This window comes from Terrapene carolina, unplaced genomic scaffold (genome assembly GCF_002925995.2).
Source record: "Terrapene carolina triunguis isolate 2854851 unplaced genomic scaffold, T_m_triunguis-2.0 Scaffold62, whole genome shotgun sequence".
Taxonomy (NCBI): domain Eukaryota; kingdom Metazoa; phylum Chordata; order Testudines; family Emydidae; genus Terrapene; species Terrapene triunguis.
In genome coordinates this window covers 36,369,581-36,396,644 of record NW_020664413.1, presented here as the reverse complement: position 1 = coordinate 36,396,644, position 27,064 = coordinate 36,369,581, and the positions used below count along the sequence as shown (strand labels likewise).

At 39.3% G+C, this 27,064-nt stretch overlaps 1 protein-coding gene across 4 annotated transcripts in view; it reads right to left on the bottom strand.

Moving 5' to 3' along the window:
• Positions 1-27,064, bottom strand: part of UBR3 (ubiquitin protein ligase E3 component n-recognin 3) — a 197,657-nt gene that overhangs the window by 124,613 nt on the left and 45,980 nt on the right. For all 4 annotated transcript variants that reach the window (XM_026647558.2, XM_026647559.2, XM_026647560.2 and 1 more), the window contains exons 7-18: positions 26,663-26,793; positions 22,445-22,673; positions 16,715-16,894; positions 15,262-15,395; positions 10,294-10,380; positions 9,593-9,658; positions 9,388-9,477; positions 8,140-8,268; positions 7,987-8,039; positions 6,849-6,982; positions 4,926-5,011; positions 3,040-3,181 (exon numbers count right to left, since the gene is read on the bottom strand). In XM_026647558.2, coding sequence (XP_026503343.1) covers positions 3,040-3,181; positions 4,926-5,011; positions 6,849-6,982; positions 7,987-8,039; positions 8,140-8,268; positions 9,388-9,477; positions 9,593-9,658; positions 10,294-10,380; positions 15,262-15,395; positions 16,715-16,894; positions 22,445-22,673; positions 26,663-26,793 — 1,461 coding nt within the window. The remainder of the gene's footprint in view (positions 1-3,039; positions 3,182-4,925; positions 5,012-6,848; positions 6,983-7,986; positions 8,040-8,139; positions 8,269-9,387; positions 9,478-9,592; positions 9,659-10,293; positions 10,381-15,261; positions 15,396-16,714; positions 16,895-22,444; positions 22,674-26,662; positions 26,794-27,064) is intronic.

The window sequence follows — 27,064 nt, the reverse complement described above, 5'->3', positions numbered from 1 at the left end:
GTACACTGGGAGAGATTGTTGAGCTGTCTGCAACCTGCTGTATTTTTAATTTATTTATTTATTTAGGCAGATGTAGAGATGCCCTGAGATTGTAGTGTCACCTGAGAGTCTTTGAGAGAATGCAGAGACCTCTCGACCGCATCACTAAACAACTTTGGGCCTTCAAAAGGAAGCTCTTCAACCAGATCTTGTACCTCCTGTGGGAGGCCAAAAGACTGCAGCCAGGAAGCTCAGAGCATGACTAGTGCCGTAGCCATGGAACACGCAGCTGTGTCAATGGTATCAAGTGAGGCATGGAGAGATGCCTTGGAAACGGTCTGACCCTCTATCATGAGGGCCTGAAATTGTTGTGTCTGCTCCTGAGAAAGGTGTTCAATAGAGAAGAAAATTTTGAATAGACTGTGAAGTCATACTTTGACATCAGGGCTTGATAACTGGCTACACTAAGCTGTAAGGAAGCTAAGAAGTAGCTCATACAGCCCAGAAAGTCCAATTGTTTTAGGTCCTTATCAGAGGGTATTGAACTGAACCAATGTTGCCAATTCCGTTCACTGGCACCACCTGCGAGTTGGGAATCAGACAGGAGGTACCCTAAGCCTCTGGGAGGGATGTACTACTTTTTGTTGGCTTATTTACATGTGGGTGAGAAGTGGTTGGAGTTGACCACACTGTGCGTGTGCAGTAAGCAAAGCTTCACTGATGGGCAAGGCAAACTTGCCTTGAGGAGATGAAGGAAGGCTATCCAACATGGAACGTTGGGATTCCTGAATCTCATCTAATGGGACTTGTAAGTCGTCTGCCACCTTTTCTATGAGTTCTTGAAAGGCTCTGAAGTCATTGGGGTAAGATGGTGGGGGAGGTATGATATCCTCCTCATCTCTAGATGAGGCTTTGTGGGAAGGTGGTGTTTCTTCCTCTTCCACTGGTGTCCTGTCTGGAGGGATCTGGGGGCATCAGTTTATGTTCTTAATATGACCTCTTTTGTGATGGCACGGTGTAGAAAGGGTCACCATAATTAACTCATGGATTCCAATAAGCCCAATCTCTCAGAAGACCAGAACGAAGGGGCTGACCCAGAAAAGTCTCCTTTATTATGAAAAATATTTTTAAAAAGGATACCTCCAGGTATTAATTCTCCACTGTTTTCCTACGAAAAGTTATGGATTTCCTATGCAACATTTGGTAGATGAAAAATAGATGCTTTTGGTATTTAAGTCATATTAAAGAGATTTCAGCTTCTCAATGGCTTTTACAGAATTGTCATTTATATGCTAGCAGGCAGGAAGCAAGATAACTGAGAACATGAAGAAACTCATTTTGCCATGGAATCAAGAGCACAAAGCACAGTATTTTAAACATCAACTTTACATAAGTTTCTACACACATATGTTTTGTTTTAAAATAAACTTTCTTCCCAAACAGAATCCAGAGATTTCAAATCACACATAGCCTGCAGCAACACCCTGAGAAAAGCCTCTCTGTCCCCCTTCTCAGCCTGGTATTCTCAGACCAGACCACTGTGTCAGAGGGCAGGTAGGTTACAGTGTTCAGAACAGGCTATATAAGGAATCTTGTGTGTGTTCTCAAACAAAGCAAATCAGGAAAGGTGGACAGATCTAAGGCACACCATTTCCCAGGAAGAGAAATTCTTAGACAGTCTGGCAATAAAATTAAGCTAAGTTACAACAAAACTACATTCATCCATTTTTTAAAAAACTATATTTTGAAAATTCCTAAAATTAGTGTTCAAAATCCAGTGCTTTGCTTATTTAGATGTGCAGAATAAATTTCTACCTGTTCCAATTTCCCTTGATCATTAATAAGTCCTGTCTTCAAAAATATATGTTTTTTGACACAAGTTTAGTTATTTATGAACTTAGAAAAATACCGTAGCTTTTGTTCTAGCTTTAAATATGAACACATCACTGAGCACAGTGATACCAGTGCATCAATACAGACCTCAACAGGTGAGAACTCAGTATGCTTCTCTGGAGTCTTCATTTGCTGTTCTACTTAATTTTCAAATGAAGAGAGAGTTCTTACATAGCTCTTTTCATCGGTAGCCCTCAAAGCACTTTACAAAGGAGGTGGCGTTTCTCCATTTTACAGATGGGGAAACTGAGGCACAGAAATTAGATTTGCCCAAGGTCACCCAGCAGGCCTGTGGCAGAACTGGGAATAGAACCCAAGTCTCCTAAATCCGAGTCCAGTGTTGCAGATCTCACTTGCATCTGTTAGTCATTTTCAGTTAGCATTACAGTAGAACCTCTGTAAATTATTCTAGTCACTACTGCAGTCACTGCAGATTGTTTACTTGCAAATTCGAAAATTTCAATAAACAAACATGGAAGGATAATACATCATGTACATTACAGTTGTCAAAATAAATGACCAGTCTTATAATATACTTTACAGTATTCCAGACAATATACTATATAATAGTTTGTCAAAGTAACAAAACCCACCTAGAGTACATGGCTATTAAATCTTCACAGAGGAGACACCAACATTTTTTGGTGTATGAATCAAAGTATTCTGATCACTAACTGCAATTTAGCAAGATTCTTCTGTTTTTGATTTTAGCATTGGCTTATGATGACACAGGGCTAAGACCATGAATCCATCACTGAGGTCACTGATTCTGTGATTTTACGAGCCCTCTGTGACTTCTTGAAAATTCCAATAATTCAGCCCTGGCCAGCGGGGTTCAGGTTCCGGCTTCACCCCGGCCAGCAGCTCCTCAATAAATCCATGCTTTATTGTTTATTGCTAAAGTCCTGTGCATGACTTTTGATAAAAATACCCGTGACAAAATCATAGCCTTACACATGGCTAATGCTTGCCTCATTAGGGCTTATGTTTGGACAACAAGCAAAAATTCATTTTACATCCAAACTCATTTTATGTCCATCAGTGCTTATTACGCAAGACAACGATGAAAAAGTCAAAACAAACAGAAGGGATAAATAGCTTATTTTTACCATATAAAGCATCTCCCCAGTATGTAACTTGATTATAAAAAAATGTTAATTATTATACCTTTGGGTGTATACATTCCTTGTTGCATAGAACCTCCAGGTTCAAAAACGGGAGCTTTAAAATCAGCAACTGCTGACAACATTGATTCAAAGCTTAAACTTCCTGGAACAATGCCACTTTTGGGATTGGGGTTTTCTGGAATGTGATCTTTATGTTAAGAAAAACTATTGTTATCAAGGACTATTTAATAGCAGAAACATAGCACATCACTATTTACTTTCGTCTAATGTTTTAAGAGCTTCATTTAAGATGCTAAACTTTTGCAATGCTTTAATTTCACCACAAGAGGTCTGTGTACTACAGCAGTTCCAGTGTAATCAAATTTGTATTGTACCATATCAACACTTTTTGGGTATAATTTTAATTCTGTACACTACTTGCATTATTGCTCAAACTGCTATGGGCTTATTCAGGGATTATATACTAATGCACATCACTACAAATATTCTTGAACATGCTGTTAAACTTGTGCAGCTACCAATAAGGTGTGGTGGGGAGGATTGTTTAAACTTTCCAAAAATCTCTTCTCTCAATCAGCAATCTTTCTGTATAGAAACACTCTCATCCTCAGAAAGTACGTCTTGAGAGTGAAAATGTCAAGCAAGCTCACTGATTGGCGATTATACATACATATGCACTGACGTGCACTTTTTGTTATTAAAAAAAAAAAACCATATATGCTTGTATCCATGTGATAAATAATGATCACTTGATTTCTAGTACTACTAGTAACAAACATTATTTTGAGTTAGGGTTAAGCACAAACAAAGTAAGCAGATGACTGGGACCCACAGACCCTGAAAGCTCTGTAAAATGGGTTGGCTATATCTGATTTTCTGGAAGTGGTAACCTGCAGGGGAACAACTCATTTCCTGATCTCCCCTTTTGGCAGTCCCAAAAATCAGAAGGTCAGCCCTGCTTTAGCTATTTTAACTTTTGGCAAGCAATAGGATTTATAAAAATTTAAGTAAGCCACTAGCGTTGAATAAACAGGCAGCTTGGCTGACCCACAAACCAAGAGGCTCTTGCAGGAATGGAGGAAAAAGGGGGGTGGGTAAGAGAAACTTGGCATTGACTCTCTCTTGAAGAAAGGTTGGTGAAGCACAAATACAGAAACGAGGATATTCATGAATTAGTCTGGTTTTAAGTATTAATAGAAATATCCTTTCATGCTGAGGAGGGACATAAAAGTTGCTGAAAGGGAGGCTTTATGATTTATGTGCAGGAAAAGATGGGGGGGCGGAGTGCTTGATGATAAAAGGAAAATTCAGGAAGGGGGAAAACTAGTGGGTTTAACTAAAAATATTAAAAGCAATATTGTGTGTACAGCAATGGGGGATGGATGGGAAGCTATAGGTGGAAACAAACTACGAAAGAAAAAACAAAATAAAATGGAAAAAATAGATTGTGAAACTAGCATGATGTGCACATATCATACCTAAGCACTCATATTATTACCTTAATATTGTAAACCTCAACCTACTTTTCACCATTTCTGCCTTTAAATTATTGCGGTCACTTACTGCACTATGTTTATATTTGGACTGCAAGTTCTTTAAGGAAAAGATCATGTATATTTTACTTGGCTGCAAAGCACCTAGTACACTGTAAAAACATCTAAAATGTATTGCAAAGCCTCACGTGTATCATTTGCATACGAACAATTAAGGAAGACTAAAGTACTGAAGAAAATTTCATTGTGATCAACAGTACATCATAATCCAATGACATCTGCCCACAACTCCTAAAGTTTGAGGTTGTTACGAGCGAGCAATATTGATGGCATCGTGCACAAGCTTGAAAATACTGCACAACACAAATTTCTTTTATAGTACTAGTTACACACAGAAATCAAAATAAATAAGTTAACAAGATTCCAAGGATATGAGATCCAGTAGTGAACTATGAGTCCTGTCGTTCATACAGAGCTGGGCTACCATCTCTGCTCTGAGGATCTCGTCATCTGTCATTCCTAGGGCAATAAAAATAAAATTAAATACCCTGTACAAGTTGCATGAGTAAAGAAAAAGAGAATATAGAGGCACACACATGTAGTCAAATCTCAGTAAGTTAAACACTAATTACAAATGTGAGACAACGGTTTGATATCCTAGTTAACACAGTTACATTATTACAATTACAATTCAGATTTCTGGTTGATTCCCCGAAGATGTCCACAAGAATTTACTAAACTATTCCTATTTTCTTATATGAGTGCTCTATGTATTTGCAAGTTGTGTAAAGTAACAGCTCGCTGATATTTCTCAATACATATGCTGTTTTGAAAACAAACTATTGCACAGGAGTCAACACTAAAGCATGTTTTCCAAAGACTGTATTGTAAAGCCTGGTAATAAACGAAGCTTAATAAAATACAACAGAATGCAAGTTTTAGCCAGGATTTTAAGTAATCTCTTAGGCCCAATATTGCAAACATTTATGCACACTCTTAACTTCAGGCACATGAGTAATAATCATATACGTAAGTATTTGCAGTACTGGAGTTTAATTCATTTTTCTATGGCAATATCAAAGTAATTTTATTCTGTGTTAAATACTGTGTATTTTGGGGGGGTGAGGGGAATATACCAAAACAAAATTACCTGGAAGGTTTCACAGATGCCTAGCTGAATGTTTGGAACTTATGCCACTAAAGCAATATCAAATTAGCATACTGCAGACTTATTGTACCAACTAGCACATGTTCCTACGTCAGTAACATTAGAAATGCTAGAAGGGGTGATTACAAAGCTCAGTTCAGCATAATTCTGAATAAAGATCAGTGTCAATAACACTAAGATATATTTACAGGACTTTACCAGGGGTAAATCCCCCTCCGTCACTCTGCAGGTATGGAAGGCCCAATGGACAGGATAACTGCGGTAGTTGCACGGCTCATGTTTGGGCCAAGATGTAGGAAGTGCATGTAGAGAGACTGTATGCCACAGCATGTGCTCTGAAAGGGCAATTTGTGCAAAGCTGCAGAAGTAATTTATGGAATGGGGTAAGGCTAGTGGATCCAAAGCAAGAAGAGCAGCAGCCACTGGGGCAACAGTAACTCTAAAGTTTTACCAGCTGCCAAGTTTTGCATGGTCAGGGGAGAAGTCTTGGTACAAGACCAGGATTTTAACCCAGGTTACTGGTAAGATACTTTCTACATCATTTCTATTACAAATTAACAGAAAAGGAATGTTCACAAAGCTGAAAATATTACACATTTGCTTCTTCGCACATCATTTTTGAGGTGCCCAAGTGGGAAATGAGTCTTTCCTGTAATTCAAGCATTGACTGGATAATGTCCTATTCAGTTTACTTGATACAAACAGCAGAAACCAAGTCATGTATATAAAAATAATAAAATACAATAAAATTTCAGTTAATAAGGAATGTCAAAGTTCAGACAGGGAAATAAGAAGCTCAACCATAAGAGATTATTACAAATAGCTTTAGGATTTGCTGATTCAAACAGTAGAATTGACATTTACACTTCAATATACATCTCATGAGCATATGTATAAAAAAAATTCAGCCGTTTATTTCTCTCAAGGACAGGAATGGACTGGATTGCAATAAAGAAAAAGACACCCTAACCCTGTATTTTGGCTGTTTCTAGTTTTTAGGATGGTTAAAATGAAGCAACTGATGAAACTGAAATCAAATTATAAACAAAGAATGACCATTTGATTTTATTTAATAATTTTACTTATTCTGCTACAGGACAGCTATTAAATGCCAAAAAATTTAAAACCAAATACACATAAAATTCCATGTTACAGTAATATTTGTGATTAGACAGTTGTGATTCTTACCTAAATGTAAGCGAAGACTTAACAGAATGACAAGAAATGTTAAGGCTCCTTCCAACATAGATCTCTCATGTTCTGAATCAAGAACTGTATTCTGATGCTGCGATGCCATTGTTAACAGATCTACCACCTTGAATCTAGAGAACACAGAGTAAGGTTAGAGACGTCATTCTTCCGTATCAAGAGCCTGATGCTGAGAGGTGCGAAGTACCCGGGATGCCTACTGAAGTACCATTCAGGCCCAGGCCCAAAAGGAGTACAAAATAAGTTGTATATAATCTAATTAGAAGCAAACCTTGAAGTGAAAGGCTTTTTATTTTCAGAAAGTATATCCTTATCTTCATTGTACTGTACTGATCCTATTCATACTTCATATTCAAATACATGACATTTATATCAATTGAATACTTGAAAGTAGGTTAGTTGGTATTGACATTTATGTCCTGCTTTTCTTCAGCCATGTCTATGCTACAGCAGCACAGCTACTGTGCTGCAGCTGTAATCCTGTAGCATAGACATTGCCTATGTCAGCGGAAGGAGTTTTTCCGTCAATGTAGGAAATCCACTTCTCCAAGAGACGGCAGCCACGTTGACAAAATAATTCTTCCATCAACCTAGCTGCGTCTACAGAGAGGTTAGGTTGACCTAACTACTTTGCACAGGGTGTGACATTTTTCACAGCCCTGAGTGACAAAGCTAAGTTGATCTAAATTTTAGGTGTAGACCAGGCCTGTAGAAGCAAGCAGATGTCTTGTGATCCTCACTGCTATTCATTCTCGCCTTCAGCGTGGGAGTTCCAAATACTTATACACCAGAGTGTGCAACACTTCTAAAATTGGAAAGCTCAGGAGAGTCAACTCTGGGGTTTCATAAACATATTGCACACATTGGAGTATAAATCCAAAACCAGCCCTAAGTGAAAGGGAGGATGAATGAAACTGCCACAGTGGAACCCATCAGAGAAATTGTATTAATGGAAGTGTATTCCTCCATCTGGGAAAGAAAAAAAAGACAAAGTGCTGTGGTGCAAGAGGGATTCAGCAGGTCAAACACCTTTTCCCCCACAGTATATTTTAAATAGTCAGTAAGTGGCAGAATGCTATATAGTGGTATTCATTCTATCCTTATGCTTTGACCTTACCTTTCAAAAACTGATGAAATAAAATAATCTGGGTCAAGTCTAGAAGCACAGACCTGTAAAAACAAACATGTACATGGTACATCATCACTTTACTCATCAGTCATTAGTGTTCTTATAAACACAGTACTTGGGTTCACAGAAACTATACCTTACCTGTAATAGGTAAATGTCAGGATCAATCATGGAGTTACAAAAATGAGACTGCACATAAGTCATTGCTTGTCCTTTAATTTGTAGACCATTCCTTACCCACATGTTACTATGGATTTCAGAAAGGCTTGCCTATTTTTAAAAGAAAAAAAAATTAGCTGAAATAAACTTTTTGCAAACAGTTCAAGGAAAAATCAGCTATTCAGTTGTCTGTAGCCACACCATCAGCTGTGATCCCCTCAGATCTCAAAATCAGCAGAGCTGGACCATGTCAAAAGCTGGATGAGAGTCATCCCAGAAAACACCCTTAGATGCTGCAAAAAATTCAGTTGGTACCAGTATGTGATTCTCTTCTTGCTGAGACAGTACTGAATCCATGCATGAGGCATGATATTAAATTACAATGGTGAATGAGACTTAAAACCAAGGCCTTGATAATTAAAAATATACTGTGCTATTTTTTCTAAGTTTGTTAACCAGGTGTGCTGCCCAAATTCAAAGCAAGATATTTATATTCCACCACAGATCTGTAATACGTATAATAATATGGTCCACTCTAAAAGGAGGTGGCATTTCAGGAAATGGAGGGGTAAGGGATGTGAAAAGATCCACGATTCTTTATCCTGAAAAAGTACCCAAAAAATGAAGTGTGTCTCTTATAATAGATTATCAATTATTACAACTGTTTCTCTTCATCTCCTAACTTCGATAGAAACAGAATGTTAAGTGTAAAGCCAGAGGCAAGAATCCTGCCCATTACTGCTTATAAAAATCAAGGAATAAAGGGTCTTCACAACCCAACCTCTACATTCACTCCTGCATCCTCAATCTGTACATATTAATTGCATGCACAAATTGTTCCGAGCACAAGTACTCAAATTTAGCAGTAGCTTTTTGAAAATGTGATCCTAAACATTAAGCATAGTTCTCAGCAATATAAACACCTAGGGTCATTATATGATGCTAACAGTATTTGAAAAAGTAGTTCTCTGTGACTCTAAGAAATACTTTTCTAAGTTTATTCTGACAAAATCACTGTAAAACTGTGCTTACACGTGATAAACATTTCATATATTGCAAGAAGTTGTCACCTACGTTAATTTTTGTATTCCACAATTAATATGTTTTTCCCCTGCTGTTTAGACATTTTTTAAAATACTTAAACTATTTGGACTGGAAGAGGGGAAAAGAGATAGCCATCCTCTTTCGTATTCTGTACATTCAAACCAAAAAAGCAGCCTGGCACCATACCTGAATCTGAAGTGGGTGAATCATTAGTTTCATCAACATCTCCTGATCTGGTAAAATAGAATCCATATCTAGCTCTTGGCATTTGACAGCCTACAAACAAAATGGAGTATAAATTTTACGGAGAACGTAAGGAAATGATTTTTTCATACTATAAACAGACAACACCTTATTTTCTTATAGAATATGGTAACAAATGCATGCTTACCTTACTCAAAAACATAGCATAGTAACGATGTAGTGGCAAATGAAAAGTAACCTGGTTAGGAGCTGGCTGCAATGAAAACAATGCATTTTACCATCAAATACAAAAAAGTATAAGAATCATACAGACTAGCATTTCACCTGGCACATCCACTGCTGATGGCTCTTTCCACTAGATATTGCAAATGTTACTGCATCTCTCCCCCTGCCAATGCTTCATCTCCCTTTTCCCAAACCGTTCCAGTTGATCTCTCCTGCTTAGCCCCTGGAATATTAGTCTCATCCCACCTGGAATCAGAGAAATGTCTCCCAATACACCAGTCCTGACCACACCCTAGTACTTCATACGAAATGGAGTGCAGAGAAGCTTTGCTTTATCATTGCTAACGCCCTCCGCTCAACTGCGTTGGAGTGCTCCTATGGCATCAATTGGTAGAACCTCATAGTCTGAATACAAGTTCACATTAATTAAATTGGGGATTCCAGAATCCTTAATTCACTGCTATATCACATCATACCCATGAATTACAAAGGTTTTAACAAGAGCTGCATTGTTTTTAACATGGTAATCCATCTGTTACAGTATTTAAAAGGATAATTTTCTTTCTCCTTTACATAATAAAAATATTAACTTTTAAAGTATTTTTTTAAGTTTAACAAGACATTTCTGACAACACTTTGTTTAATCATATAAAGGATGCAAACCTCATCTACAAAGTTGATAGCATCAAACCAGTCCTGAAGTGCTTCAAGGCAGTATCTGACAACATTTCTTGTGTACTCTTGTGTCTCCTGCAATAAGAAAAATTATTTGACATTGCACCATCGTACATTGTACCACACTATTCAAAAATAGTTTTGAGTAACGGTTTCATTAATACAATGGGGAAAATAGTTTATTAACCAGTATGATGGTTTAAGGATTTTTTTCTGTTCTTTTCTGTTCGCAGTTTTAAAACAAGGCACAAATATGGAATTTGCATAGTGTTAACTTTTTTTTAAATAAAAAGAGATTCTTTTCCAACACTGAAAATTAACATGTTTTAACGATTTACTGGTGGTTGACTCTGTCCTTCTCTACACTGAGGCTTTTCCAAAATTCATCAATGGTAGGAGTGCTAGCATACAAGAGCCTAGAATGTTTTTGCTATTGTGTTGTCCAGACCTGTTCTGAGCTGCCATGCTGGTGTAGCCCTCTATCACATTCAACTAAGTTTTATAAAAAAAACTTTCATTTTATTGTTTCAACCAATTTACCTAGTACTGAATTAAGTTTTCCGGGTCTGTAATTCCTAGGACTATCCCCAACACCATTTTTTAAGAGACAGGTAAACATTTGCTACTCTCCAGTCCTTGGGTATAATAATAGCAGATTTAAATGTTTGTTCAGCCACTTGATTGAGTTCCTTTGAAATTCTTACAAATAAGACTATTTGGTCTTGGTGGCTTAATGTTGTTTAATTTAATGTATTTGTTTTAGCACAGAAACAGGAACCTGTGCATACAAAGGGACCCTTCATGCACATATTCTAAAAGGAATTACGCATCTAATATCCTATTCAAACACTTCTACTGCAATGTCTTTAGAGTTTAGTAAACTCAATGCAGTAAAATCCAGTGTTCACCACTAGATTAACAAACATGAGTGTAATGATAATGAAAGTATAGGAGTAATTTTGTTTCAGATTAACCATAAACTAATATCAATATATATAATGTTCTCACATTGAAATACAATTTAAATTCAGTTGCATCTCTCTAAATTAAGGCAAGATAGGCTATATACCTCAAGCAGTGGGGTCAGAAGCATGCGGTGGGGGGGGGGGGGAAGACACACTACTCGTTTTTGAAGTGCCAACTAGTTAACTGTAGTACAGTATTCTAAGGGCAATTTAGCCTCAAAAGAAAGATTTAATAAAAATATCTTAATAAGATTTACAATATGAAAATGCCTTTGCAATTGCTAATTTAAACTTTCGGAATATTTAGTTTACTCAAAGAAGTCTTTTCAGTGCACATTTCAATCCAGACTTTACTGTCCTATGGACACCAACATAACTCCTCCTATTTATATTGGAAAGTAGTTTAAATTAGAAGATTGATATTTTTTATTCATAATAAATGATGATGAGGTAGAAATGTAAAGTTTTTCATGTCTCAAGTGTTCCTCTGAATTGAAGAATTCCATTTTCTGCTAGTCTATCATTGTTTGACACACAAATTAACAATTGTGTGGTGTAATGATGAGAAAAATCATCATCATGCAAGAGATTTAATCTCATATAGTTAATAATCCAGATCTCTGATTTGATAATTATGCACAAATATGTAGTTTTATTATTATCCCAAAATGTCTATTTTCAGGCACAAACAAGAAACAACCAATATCATAATCACATCACAACAGACTTAATTTTCTCCTTTCCCAACATTACAGTATAATCACCAGAGTTTTTCGGACACATGTATCAACCTATATCCCATTACATTTTAACCTCATTCCTATTACAGTCAGTGTAGTTTCAGTCTAGTCTCAGTTCTGGAGACTATAACTAAGGTTATGTCTACACTACGAAATTAGGTCAATTTAATAGAAGTCGATTTTTTAGAAATCGATTTGATACAGTCGATTGTGTGTCCCCCCACTAAGCGCATTAAGTTGGCGGTGTGCGTCAACAGTACCGAGGCTAGCTATCCCACAGTTCCCGCAGTCTCCGCCACCCATTGGAATTCTAGGTTGAGCTCCCAATGCCTGATGGGGCAAAAACATTGTCATGGGTGGTTCTGGATACATGTCATCAGGCCCCCCTCCCTCCCTCTCTCCCTCTCTGAAAGCAATGGCAAAAAATCGTTTCTGGCCTTTTTTCCTGGGTTACCCGTGCAGATGACATACCATGGCAAGCATGGAGGCCACTCAGCTCACTGTCACCGTATGTCTCCTAGGTGCTGCTGGCAGACATGGTACTGCAGTGCTACACAGCAGCATCCCCTTGCCTTGCCTTGCCTTGCGGAGGGCAGAAGGTGCAATAAGACTGCTAACCGTCGTCATCGTCGTCCCGTGGGTGCTCCTGGCCGGCCTCGGTGAGGTCGGTCAGGGGCGCCTGGACAAAAATGGGAATGACTCCAGGTCATTCTCTTCTTTAAGTTTCGTCTAATGGAGATTCAGTCCTGCCTGGAATATCATGCCAGCTGGAGGCTTCTGCCTCAGGCTGATTTCCCAGTCGGCAGCACCGCGCGGTCGCACCTACCCCAGCCTACCTCTTGTTCCCATGGCTCATGAAGCCTGGACAGTAGTAAGGAGCAGTTCAACTATAGGCTGAGCAAGTGCATAATGGTGGTAGAATGTGCCTTTGGACGTTTAAAAGCTCACTGGCGCAGTTTACTGACTCGGTTAGACCTCAGTGAAACCAATGTTCCCATCGTTATTACTGCTTGCTGTGTGCTCCACAATATCTGTGAGAGTAAGGGGGAGACATTTATGGTGGGGTGGGAGGTTGAGGCAAATTGCCTGGCCGCTGATTACGCGCAGCCAGACACCAGGGCAGTTAGAAGAGCACAGCAGGGCGTGCTGTGCATCAGAGAAGCTTTGAAAACCAGTTTCATGACTGACCAGGCTACAGTGTGAAAGTTCTGTTTGTTTCTCCTTGATGAAAACCCACCCCCTTGGTTCACTCTACTTCCCTGTAAGCCAACCGCCCTCCCCTCCCCACTTTGATCTCCACTTGCACAGGCAATAAAGTCATTGTTGTTTCAAATTCATGCCCGGGAGGGGTGGAGGAGGAGGGAAGCACAGGGGTGGGGTAGTTGTAGGGGCACCCCCTAGAATGGCATGCAGCTCATCATAGAAGCGGCACGTCTAGGGCTCTGACCCAGAGCAGCCGTTTGCCTCTCTGGTTCTTTGGTAGGCTTGCCTGAGCTCCTTAAGTTTCACATGGCACTGCTGTGGGTCCGTGTTATAATCTCTGTCCTTCATGCCCTTGGAGATTTTTTCAAATATTCTGGCATTTCATCTTTTGGAACAGAGTTCGGATAGCACGGATTCGTCTCCCCACACAGCGATCAGATGCAGTACCTCCCTTTCGGTCCATGCTGGAGCTCTTTTGCGATTCTGGGACTCCATGGTCACCTGTGCTGATGAGCTCGCCACACTGGCCAAACAGGAAATGAAATTCAAACGTTCGCGGGGCTTTTCCTGTCTACCTGGCCAGTGCATCTGAGTTGACAGTGCTGTCCAGAGTGGTCACAATGGAGCACTCTGGGATAGCTCCCGGAGGCCAATACCACACTACCCCAAATTCGACCCAGCAGGGTCCATTTCAGCGCTAATCCCCTCGTCGGGGAGGAGTACAGAAATCGATTTTAAGAGCCCTTTAAGTCGACAAAAATGGCTTCGTCGTGTGGACGGATGCAGGGTTAAATCGATCTAACGCTGCTAAATTCGACCTAAACTCGTAGTGTAGACCAGGGCTAAGTAACATCAATCATATTTAAATAGGCACTTCAAAGGATTTATGAGAGTGCTGTTACAGAGTTATATCCTCAGCTCTAACAGGTACAGCCTGAGATGTCCTTTGCTTGCTCATGCTATCTTTGTTTTCACTAAAACAATGCTTCTTTCAGAGAAAGAAACAGTAGCTTTTCTACTCTTCCACAGAAACAAGTCTCCAATATCATCATCCTTTTCAAAGCTCCTGTGAAGACACTAAAATCAAACTGGGGGTTTGATATTCTCATATACATTTCCTTGGTTTAAAGAGATTATTCTCTCAAACTCATAAGCAGGACTCCTATACATTGTACTATGCAGGTCAGAAGCTATTTACAGTATCATTCAGTTGGCTGGCAAAGACAGTTGTCCAGGCTTGGGTACAACCCTACATGTAACATGGACACCAACACCATAAGGACAGATGTTAGTGCCAAGTCTCATGTGGCCTTCTTGATGGCAGTTGTATCGCCTACTAGAAGAAAGCAGCAATTGGTGCACATATTACAGAACTCCAACCATTACTGCCCTCATCTAATGTCTTGATAAGCCAACAAAGGGGACTGGTTTGCTTTTTTTAAGCCCTCTTATTTGAAGTACAAATGAAAAGCCTTAATTCACCTAAATAGAAAAATAAATCTCAACACACTCAGAGGCTTCACACAATGAAGATTCTGGAAAAGCTTGTCCTGAATCATCAAGACAAACCCATGGGAACATTTCAGCCCGCAGGTATTGATGAAAGTCGTGATTTAGTCTATGGAAAAATATTTGGTGCTCCAGCTGAGCAATTTGGAGAAAGAAAACCCTTCAGCCAAGAATGCTTTTACTCAAAAACTCCTCTCTGGTTTGTTTCGAAGATCTTCCAAGTGAAGATTTGAACTCATCACTCTTTTCTCCAGTCAAATGACTGGCCAAATCTAATGCAGAGAACATGGGTATAAACGTCTTCTAAAGGATGTGTGAGTTCTGTTCAAATAAAGCTTGACTACAAAATACTGCCTGATGTATTTTTTACTCAACTTCAATTTCATACACCATCCAGAAAGTAACACTGGATGGAGAACTGATAAATGACCCTAAAATCCAACTATTTGTAAAATTTGCTGAGACTACAAAAAGGAAGTTAAAAGTAGTTATTTATTTTTTAAAAAGACAAAGTAAAAATGAAAAAATGTTTGCCTTACCCTAACTTTGCAATGTGATAGCAGTCCCCACATTGGCTGGGCACAGGCTTCCAGTTCAGCAGCAAATGCAGCATAGTAGGTCTGTGATTCAAACTCCACATGCTCATTTAATTCTCGCTTATTTAAATTCATACCTTAAAAGACATAAGCAGTGTTATACAACAGTATCTTTGTCTACCATTAAGTGGAATTTAGTATTTTTTTAAACTATACACACTTACACATATGCATACCTATATAGGGAGATGATATCCATGCAATAAGTTTCAGAACGTGTGATCAATTGTACCTAAGTATCCACAAGATTAAGGATTTGAACTGAGCAGAGACCTTGAAAGTTGACTAGAAAGAGATCATTTGAGTAGAGAAAGTCTGGCCATGTTAGGCTAGCAACTCAAACACCCATGCTGAGTAGACACGTGATCTGAATTGGGCCCCTTTTAGTCTCAACTTCAAATCAATCAATGAGAATCTTTAAATTGACTACAAAATTTTGGATCTTTCCATAGAGGAAGCATGCTTTCCACTATGCAAACATTCAGGGAAAAACAAATCAATAAAAAATCCCCCACGCGTTTCCACATGTTAATACAAAGAATACTTAAATACGTCAAGTTCATTTTCCCTAGTATTGAGTTTAGGGCTTTGACACTGAAACATATTTCTATCAAAGTAATAACTTACACTGTTAGTACAACTTCTTGAGAACTTTGGCAGTGTGTAACCCAGTGCATTTTACTCAACCCCTCTGTGCCTGATCAACATGGGCTACATGGGTCTGTTAGAGCTTTATCTCCAAAGCCTAACATTTTAATTCAAGCCGTAAGAGACTCATGCTTTGAGCTCTGGAGATCCTCAGCTGCCATGATACAAGTTGGGGCTTATCCAGAATTCAAATCATGGTGGGTCTCAAACACTTGAGACAAGTTTCCCTGATCAGAAGTAGTATGTAACCCACCAGTCAAATGTATTACGCATTCCCTGGTGTGCCCCAATCCACAAGGGATACAAACCTATTACAGTTCTCATTTTGAGACCCTGCCCTCTTTAGTTCAAGCTATAGAAACTAATGCGTTTTAGATCTCGGACGTCTCTGGTTCAACGCCTGGTATTGGTCAAGATGTCAGTTGTCACAATTGCACCTCAGAAGTGCTTAATGCCTTTACATGTTCAGCCTTTGTGTCTCATCAGTTGGCATTTCAGAAACAGAATTCTTTTGGCTTGAGTAATTTAGAATAAACTATCCACTTCCAGAAATTTGCATCAGATTAATAATGAACACGCTAATGGATTAAATATTTATATATAAGGGTGTGTAAGGTGTATGTTATTGTAAACATTGTGCCACCTTTAAAAATTCTTGCTTAAGTACAGGAAAGAAAAGATTTGAAATTAGGCATATCCCAAAAAAGGTATTTATAATCACTGAATAAGAAAGCTAAAAGCCACCTACCTTGAAAGAATGATACAAAATTCATCCAAGTTACTAACAGACTATGATCCTCCAGGAATTTCTTAGCCACACTTTGGTGTGAAAGGATATTAATAAAATCACTAACAAGTGGCCAGTAAGTATTATTCTTTAATAGTGCTTCCCCGCAGTTCACTACGACATGTAAACTGTTTTCTTCATCTAGGAAAAAAGCGATTAAAAAAAACCCATCACAATGTTTTTTAAAGAAAAAATATAGTAACTACCACAGTGAACAATTAAAAGAATCAGGGTTTAAAAACAATTATAGCATGCACAGCATATGGCTGTAAAGAACTATTACTTACCTTATAGCAACGATTGTTCTTCAAGATCTTGTCATCTGTGTGGATCCCATTCTAGGTATACATGTCCCCCACTTGCGCGAGATTGGAATCTGAATAGTAGTGGCTGTTGGGCCATGCCTGCACTGCACATGTCCTTGTGCCCTGCCTTTCTAGAGCATAAACGGCATAGCAGTAGCAACTATTGCTCAGTCACCTTGCTAATTTAAAATCTCACCTAAAGAGGACTCCAAAAAAGCAGAGATGGAGGGGCAGCTTGTGACACTGACACACACACACACACACGCGCTCCTCCAAGAACCAAAGTTACTAGAAGGTAAGTAACTGTTAATTCTTCATGTGTCCATATGGCTCTCACTGAAGGTGACTAATGAGCAGTGCTCCATCTGGACATGTGACTGAGGAGTCCCAACTTTCACTAACTAACTGATTATTGTAATACTGCCCTACCAAAATTGGCATCTGACCTCATGGCCAGGACCAGAGCATAATGTTTAACAAAAGTCAGGCATTACTCTAAGTAGCTGCCTTGCAGATTTCAGACATAGGGATGTTTCTAACAGACCTGACTGGAGGACAAGCCCATATTACAGCAACTTTCAAAGTTTGTATTCATTCTGCAGTGGAACATTTTCATGAAAACAAAGTTGATACAAAATGTCCTTTTTCAGACCGAAACCAGAGAGAAAGAGAGACAAAGAGAATGCGTACATACTGCCTAAGACCTAGGAGATCCAGGTACAAGTTCCAGATGTGCCTGATTCAGAGGAGAGTTTTTCCATCCCTGATCACTCTGAATCCCACCTTGAACCCCACATCCAGGACAAGTGCCATAGCCACCAGGCAAGTGAGTGAGAGAGAGAGAGACTCTCCCCATTTCCCACACAAACTCACACACACGCTTCCTCCCCAATGAAAATTTTGTCAAAAGCAATATGTTTAAACAAAACAGTATATTTTGGTGAAATTTCGTTTAGTCAAAAATGTTCCAACCAGCTCCAGTTTCTAAAGCATGCAGAGGAGGCAGTTTGCACTCTAGGGAAATGGAGCTTTGATGTTTGGAAAAAGAGGTGTATGAGACATGCCTTTGATTAGCAACTCTCGAGATATGGCTCAATGTGAATGCCGCGTCTCCTCAGGTGCACTGCCATCACAACTAGGTATTTAGTGAAGACTATTGGTACTGTGGAGAGAACAAGTTGTAGCACTTTGTAGTGATATGATTGGGCCCTACGAGGAATTGCAGGTTCTTCCTATGGGCCAAGTGGATCACAATATGGAATTATACATCTTGGCGGTTGTGACGCTTCTCAGGGTTATGGCCAGGGTTGTGCAGCACCTCGTCACCACCCGTCCTTAGCTCACCCCAGTATCTCCTCCAGCATTAAACAGCCAGACCGGCTCTGTGCCTCTATTTATATAACAAGCCTGCTGACAGCTTGCCTTTAGGTGAAGTATACCTGGGTGTATCTCTGTAGCCCCAGACATAATTCCAACAATCTGTTGTCTTCACTTGGAAACAGGGTACCTTCTGCTACTTGTCTTTCCCGTAGTGAATCTCCCCTGGAGACTTTGCAATCTCTTGATTAGCATTTTGCTCAGTCTGTAAATAGGCATTCATTGCAAAGTATATAATATTAAGTTTACATATAGCCACGTCAAGTTTCTTTCAGGTGGGAGATGCTTATCATCACCTTTTGGTGACCAGTCCCAACTCACAGACCTTAAGAGCATAATTTTCAGGAAAGAAGGATGGAGTGAGAGAGAACCTTACATATTATCTGTACATACATTTCATAAGGATTATGATAATCAGTGTGACACAAACTTTTGGTAGAGACCTTACATAACCCCCCTTTAACAAATTATTATATAGGGAGAAGACCCAAAGGATCGCTGTGCCCACTGCCAGTTGGCATCAAGAAGTCCCTGGGTGACAGAGGTCAAGAGCCACAAACCAGTCTTGTGCCTGAAAAGAAGGGCTGAATTTAAGACTGTGTATAAATTTGTTCAGTCTTCTCAGGTCTAGAATAGCTAACAAAGTATCAGGAGCAGGGGCCTCTTTCCCTGAACTTTAGAGGTAACTCCTCCGTGGCTCCTAGGCAAAGAAGGATACCCACTTTTTTTAATTGATTATAAGAAGGGTCTCTGAAGACGGATAGTGAAGGGGAATGGGTAGGGGGCCATGGACTGGAATTGGATGGAATATCCATGTGAGACAACTTCCAGCACACATGTCTGTTATTCCAGTCCAAGCCAACCAGCACCTCAAGGAGGAGGTCTGGGCATAGCCCTTGCCCGATCTGAGTGTGGCTCTCAAATCTCATGACAAACCTGCTGTCTGGAAGCAAGTGTAGTCTGGTTAGTGACTAAGGAAGATGACAGTCTCATACAAGATTACCTCGGCTTCTCCCTGGATGGTTACTCAGAGGACTATTGTGGGTAGCTGGGTGTCTTCTGTCTAGTCTCCCTTGCCCCTGATATTTAAAGGGCCTGTGAATGGGGCAGAGGTGTAAATGCCTAGTGAGCCAAGTATCTAGTATCTGGTGTCTTTTTAGGGTGCATAGTGCATCATTGGTACATATGGTGAGTAAGTCTGTACACTCGAAGGACAAGTCCTCAATTGTATTCTCTACCTCCCTAGGGATGAAAGAAACCTGTAACCATGATGCTCTGCACACAATCACCACAACAGCCAGGGATTTAGCTGCCACATCCAATGCATCCATGGCTGTCTGTAAAAGAGGCCTTTGCCATTGGTTGTCCTTCAGTAATAATGGCTTTAACGTAGAGTACTGAGGGAGTTTGGCCAGAAAGGGAGATACAACTATCTGACCTAGGGCAGAGTTATTTGACAAACAAAGTTTGACAGTTACCTACTTGTAGCTGGAGTGATGCTGACAAATAAGCCTTCCTTCTAAAGAGAGTTAATTTATTTGGGTCCTTAGGAATGTTCTTGGACAGTTTGGTTATCAGTCTTTTGGGGGACTGGTCTTCCTTTCCACTCTTTTAGCATTTAGAGGCAATGTGGCTGGCATCTGCCATAGAATTTTAGCTGATTCTAAGATGCCCTCATTAATTTGCAATGCTAGTCTGGCAGAAGAGGAGGAATGCAATATGTCAAACAGCTTGTAAGCTTTTTCTTCAATTGTTGAGGTTTCTATTTCAAAGGTCTCAGCTAAACGAGAGAGCATCTCCTGAAAAGCTCCAAAGCAGGTATGGGAGTCAAGGAAAATGCCTCATCGGGACTATGAAAGATGTTCCCGAAGCTCAAGACATGCCAGTTCCTCCTCTGTCAGCTGTACTTGTTCCTCCCTGTCTTCAGATGGGATTCTGGCAATTGCTGCAGAATGGGAGCATGACCTTCTGCATTTTCTTGAGTGATAGGAGGGAATTAGGTTCCAAGATGCTCTAGACAGAAGTCCCCACTATGCCCAGCAGGGACAAGGGAGAATAGGATAAGGCTGGTTTTGGTCAGACTAGTTAGGCCACTGTCATTCCTGAGATGGATAAGTCAGAAATCTGGAGTGCCCTGATTGTAGAGAGAGACTTTCTCCTGATCTGTGTGAATGGCGAGAAGATTCTCTGCTGTAAGAGAGGTGTGTCCCGGAGATGAAGAAGAGTAGACTGCCTCCAAAGATAAGACTGATTTTTGAGGTGACCTCAGTACCATGAGGTCAGAGACTCATATCGACACTGAGTGCAGTGCCATTGGTGCCAGAAATATAGGTACCTCCTCTAACATTAGATTGGACAGTACCATTAATGTGTCAATGCTGGTACTGGGGCCAGCAGTTTGTGGTTGCCAGCACTGTCAGATATAAGGCACCCTCAGTGCCTACATATCTTCAGTATAAGCTAGAAGTTGAACCAGCATCACTTGGCTCCTGTCACACCAGCAGACCAAGTGCTCAGTTCCTCAGAGGAGAGTAAGGGCTTAAGCATCTCCTCATAGGAAGAGAGTGTTTTCATATCTCCCTTGCTTTAGTAAGGAGGCGGTAGCGGTTTTGGGTGCTGAAGTAATAGCTGGGACCAATATGGTCAGATGGTCCCAGATCCTTGACAGACAGTGCCATGGATTTTTTTGCCAGTACCAGCATTAAGTGTTGTAGCTGGCTAACAAGGGCACTGGCTAACTGGGACTTAGACATGACCAGTCCCATCTTAGAGGTCAAGGCCTGTTCTTCAGGGTCTGAAGTCTCTTTCATTGATTGTCCAAGAAGATTCAACTTCAGCAGAACATCTCTGGATTTTCTTGTGCCAGTAGAAAACAGCACATAGGGCAACAGTCTCGTACATGGTTCTCATCAAGACAAAAAATGCCTGCTGTTGTGACAGTTTGTAAGCAGAATGAGTCTGTCACAGGACTGGCACTGTTCGAAACCTGAGCGCTTTGAATCTGTTATTGTAAGCAAAGATATTTTTTTTAAAAAACAATCTTTAAGGCGGGGGTGGGTGGGGAGGGGAAATAAAATTAAAAAGGGGGAGTTTGTTGAGAATTATGCCTCGCTAATTAGCCAAAAGAGAAGAATATTCCACTAAGGGGTAGTGAACAAACACCTTGTTCTGTCTCACTGCCACAGACAGTAAGAGGGAACTGAGGGACAGCTGCAGCCACTCTGCCCTGTATACCCTTTGGGTTGGGGCATTCATGAGAACTCACAGGGCACATGAGCAGCCCAAGGGACACAGCTATTCAAAGATTCCAGTCTCACATGCATGAGGCACATGCACACTTAGAATGGGATCCATGCTGACACACACTCAAAGAACCACCAATGTTTCTCACAGTCTTTCATAACAGTACCCACTACATTAAAAAAAAAAAAAAAGGCTGGAAAAATAAAGAAAAAGCTATGTATAATTTTGCCCAACTATTTCAAGAGCAGTTCTTCCTAGCTTGAAAAGCATGTCTTCTTTAAATCAAAGTATTATATTAGATAAGGTGTCCAATCTGTAGCCCTCAAGAGCAACTTTGTTAGGAAAATTTGTATTGCATTATAAACTGAAAGTGTTCCTTGAGCCATGCCTGGCAATTTTAAATGGTAGTATGTGAATCAGCCCTTTTGCTACAGGGAGCTAGTAGGGGACACCACTTCCCTAACTGCCTCCTGTCCCTTTTCTCTGCAGTACCAGAAGCAGCATAGAGCAGGGAGCACTCGTATCAGCAGCTTTCCCACTGTCTACTTGCTGCTTTACAGGGGAGGGAAAGAGTAGTTCTGGTCACTCCACTGCCTACATCCCTGACAGGCTGTGACTGCACAAGAAAGAGCAGGATATAAACTCAACTGGCTCTGCCTGAACCTAGTTCTGAAAAGTTAGGGGCTAAACTCAAAAAACAGAAGATTAAACATTCAGTACAAGTCTCTTGTTTGATATTATTAATGAAAACAAGAATTCAACTTACCTTGCAGCTCACTTTTAATAAGACAACTTTCCATCATATATAATAGGACAGTGACCATAATATCCAACAGTTGACATTCTTCTGTCACTTGACGTGCTAGCTCTTCATTGCTGAATAACTGAACACTGATGTGCACAATTCTATTAGACATAGTGTCCGATTCATGGCTTTTCTTCAGTGTTTTCATAATAAAAGCATAATGCTGAACAAAAGTTTTAGTAAAGGCAATCTGCAAATTTAAAAATAAAAAGAATTTTAATATTACAATAGTTATAGTTCCTCTTATTTCAAAAAATTTATTCTCAAACATACAATCAGTATTTCAGAGAAACATCAGATTTATCACAACAGATCAAAAATCAGTGGTCCATCTTATCCAATATCCTGCTTCAGAGGAAGGTGCAAGAAATCTCACAATGGAATATCCTGCCCTTCTCAACCTCCATCTTATATAATTGCATGTGTTCTCATTACCCATATAAACAACTCATCTTTTTTAATATCTTGGTTCTTATGACTGAACCTTTAATTGTAGCATAACTGTTCACTTACAGAAGGAACTAATCTAATCCTACAAAACTCTTGCTATCAATATCTTCTGACAATGGGTTCCACAAGCCAATTAAACATTGTATAAAAACTCATTCCTACTAGTTTTAAAACTCATTCCTACCAGTTTTAAATTTGCCATCTTTTCCATTAGATAGCCCCTTGTTCTTGTATTCTGAAAAGGATAAACAGGAGCTTCCAACTTAGCTTCTCTACCATTCATTGTTTTATATATTTCTATAATATCTTCTATTGGTAATCTCTCTAAACTAAATAAACAGGACTAATGTTTTCAATATTTCCTCATCAGGAAGTCTTTCTGTGACTTTAATTTTCTTTCCCTGTCACTAGATCCCAATATTTTCTTCTAGAACCTTTTCCAGATAGGATGACCAGAAATGAACAAAGTATTCAAGTTGAAAGTGTACCACTGATTTAATTAATGGCAATATTAAAATTTCAAGACTATTATTCAGTATTACTATTATTATAATATTCTATCTATTATCATGATATTCTAACATCATGCTTGATTTTTTAACTGCTGCTGCACATACAGCAACTGTTCTCACTGAGTTGTCCACAATGTCATCCAGGTCTTTCTCATAGATGGTTTCAGTTAAGATGGAGCTGCAGTGTATATAAGCAGTTCATATTATTTACCAACATTGAATTTCATCTGCCATCATGGCTTCCCATATATTTTCTTTGCTAGGTCCCTCTGTGGTTCCTTTATTGCCTTCTCTAGTGCCAGAGGATGTTGTGAAGGCCAAAACTATAACAGGGTTCAAAAAAGAACTAGATACATTCATGGAGGATAGATCCATCAATGACTATTAGCCAAGATGGGCAGGGATGGTGTCCCTAGCCTCTGTTTGCCAGAAGCTGAGAATGGGCGACGGGATGGATCACTTGATTACCTGTTCTATTCATTCCCTCTGAATCACCTGGCTTTGGCCACTGTCAGAAGACAGGATACTGGGCTAGATGGACCTTTGGTCTGACCCAGTATGGTGGTTCTTATGTTCTAGGTTTGATTGTCCTAAATAATTCTATCATCTACAAAGGTTTACCTCGTCATTGTTAAACTTTTTTTTCCAGATCAGTAATTAATATATTGAAACAATATCAGTCATAGTACGGCTCCTTGGGGCACTCCACTATTAACGTTTCATCATGTTATAAACTGACCTTTTATTTATACTTTTGTCTTTTAGCCAATTTTTAATTCATTTCAAATTTCCAACTTAAGTGCTACTGCTGTTCTAAACTACCACCATATGGACTTGCTTAGTCTGAAGAGATGAGATAATGCAAGCTGTCTTGGTGATGACAGAAAATTTTCAGCTCAAGAACTAAAATCCCAAGTCTAGTCTAAAACTTGTCCTTTGAACGTGTTAAGTCTTTCTGGAATATAAAGTAGGCATTTTAAGGCTACCTTTAAGCCAACTGTGGCTTCCATGGTCTGAGACTACAAAATCACTACTTCACTTTATCCATGTCTGTCCACACCCTGAAATACATGGCCCATTTTTATTAAGAGCACTGCAGTTTGCTACTTTTATCTGAACTGATTCTCCACAATACTGTGAAGCATAAAGGGACCATAAACAGCTCTCAAGGAACCCTACACACACCCCAGAATAAAAGTAAGCCCAGAGAAGCGGACATGTCTGGAGTACACTGTGCTTTGATTATTCTTGGCTGGAGGATGGCCTACAGATACCATTCAAGCCAGAACATAAATTACAGTGGATGAGACTATATTTCTGCAGGAATGAAAAAAGAGAATCTAGCCTTATTAGAGAGACAAGGTGGGGGAGATAATAACTTTTAGAGACAACAGAAGTTGGTCCAATAAAAGACATTATCTCACTCACCTTGTCTCTCCAATATCCTGGGACCGACGCGGCTACAACACTGCATAAAATCTATCCCTATAGCATTCAGTGGGCCAAAGAGCACCAGCAGAGGACCATATAAAATTAAGTCAGAAGAGAGTAAGCATAGGTAATCAAACTGATTCTTCTGTTGAAAGCCAAATAACTGACTCCTGACATTCCTATCCAAACTTAGGGTGGATTTATACAGAGAGGGTTACTCTTGAACTATCTATGCTCTACAGAGTTTATTTCCATTTAAGAACTTTATTTCTTGTGGTACTGTACAGCAATAAGAAACTGAACTAATTGGTGATCTTGTGGTCAAGATATTAGACTAGATGCAGAATATCTGGTTTAAATTACCAGTTGTATCAGACACTTCTCTCTGTGCCTCAATTCCCCATCTGTAAAAGGTAGGTAATCCTTCCTTTCTCCAATAGCTTGTAAATTCTTTAGGCAGGACTGTCTCTTACGACATTCATTTAACATTTAAAAAAAGGAAAAACTGGTACAATTCAATGACTGAACTGAGCTAATATGTAGTATACAACTTCACAGAATAACTTTGCAATCTTCACCATTCCTTTCCCTTCACTTGTGTCTCTTGTTACATCAGATCTAGTAGGACTCCTAAGCTCCTTGGGACAGGATCTGTATGTTACTTGTTTTGTAAAGCACTAGAACTGGTTTTTAAATGGTGGTTTCCTCCCTGCAGAAGATTTCCTCTTTTTGTCCCAAAAACACAATCTGAACAAACTTGGTTTTCTGATTTCCTAAAATTTGAGGAAAGTAGACACTTTCTGCAAAAATATAATTAGGTCAAAAACCCAATTTTCTGCCAAAAATAAGTTTGATTTAAAAAAAAAAAAAAAAAAAAAGTGACCACGCCTACCTGACACACTTCAGGTGCTGTAGAGATAATAAGGCATAATGTTCTGCTTCCAAAAGTCATTAGTTAACACACATTAAAATTAGTAGGTCTCAACAACAGCAGATATTCTTTCACAATAAAGATGCTGAACCAAGTCATTTCTTATAACCAGATGAGATACGAGTTATTATTTATTCCTTAGTTTATTATAGGTGGCATAGGTAAAAATGTCTATAGTTAAGCCTGACACTTTTCAAGAGATTTTAAATTAGCAACAGAGGATTGAGGAAACCTAATTAAAAACTATATAAAGCAGTCAAGCTAATTTTTATCATAGAAAAAATATTGTATTAACACATCCTCCTGCCACAAGAATTACATGCACTGGACCTTTAACTGAACTAGTTCTAAAGAGTATATTAACAGTAACAAAATATCTTAGGAGCAGATGTCTCTTCCCCATCCTAAATGTCTGATGTCTAAGGAAACTTGGGGGGTGCGGGAGAGAGGGGTGTAGAGAAACAGTTTGTTGATATTGCTCTTGCTCCAAGACTGGAAACTAAAACTGTGAAGGCTTGTAGGTATCTTCTCTTCAGAGAGCTAGACCTTATAAAGTCTAACAAAGCTTATGAGCTATAAAGGAAATAGCCAAAACAACAAAACAAACACAATACTCTGGCTCCTGAAGGAATTTTCAGAACGGAATTATTTAGCCAACCTGTTCTGTCCACATCTCCTTCCATGTATTGTACGGCTCTGGGCATACCAACAAACCCTCAAATAATAAAAGAACACAGGGTTTGTTATATTAATGATTTATATCAACCATATGTGTACTCATGCAAGATGCAATACAAGTCGAAAGTAAGTGAGTAAAGGAAATTGTTTTGGGAGGGAAGGCGGGCATGCAAATACCTTATAATCTTGATCTGGTAGCATGTTGAGTAAGAAAGTTACCATCTTTTGTGGAAATTCATATTTTATTGTCCAAAATAATAATTCTTCAAGAAAACATTTATGCTTTAAAACATCCATGATGGACTGATCTGCATAAAAAGTAGGAGAACGGGGGGGGAGGGGGAAGACTTCAGAATGACTTTAGGTTTTGTAAAGGACATTCCAACCTTAGTTTATTAATATTCTATTTAACTTACTAGATGCAAATATCTAAGAATCAGGAACATCTTAATGCTACCATCCTGCTAATGTTGATAAAAGGGTTTTTTAACACTTGAGGAAAAAAGTTAGTTATCACCAATACTGTATAGAGTATATGCTTGAAATGGTTTCATGTATAGAACTCCTGCAGTCATCAAT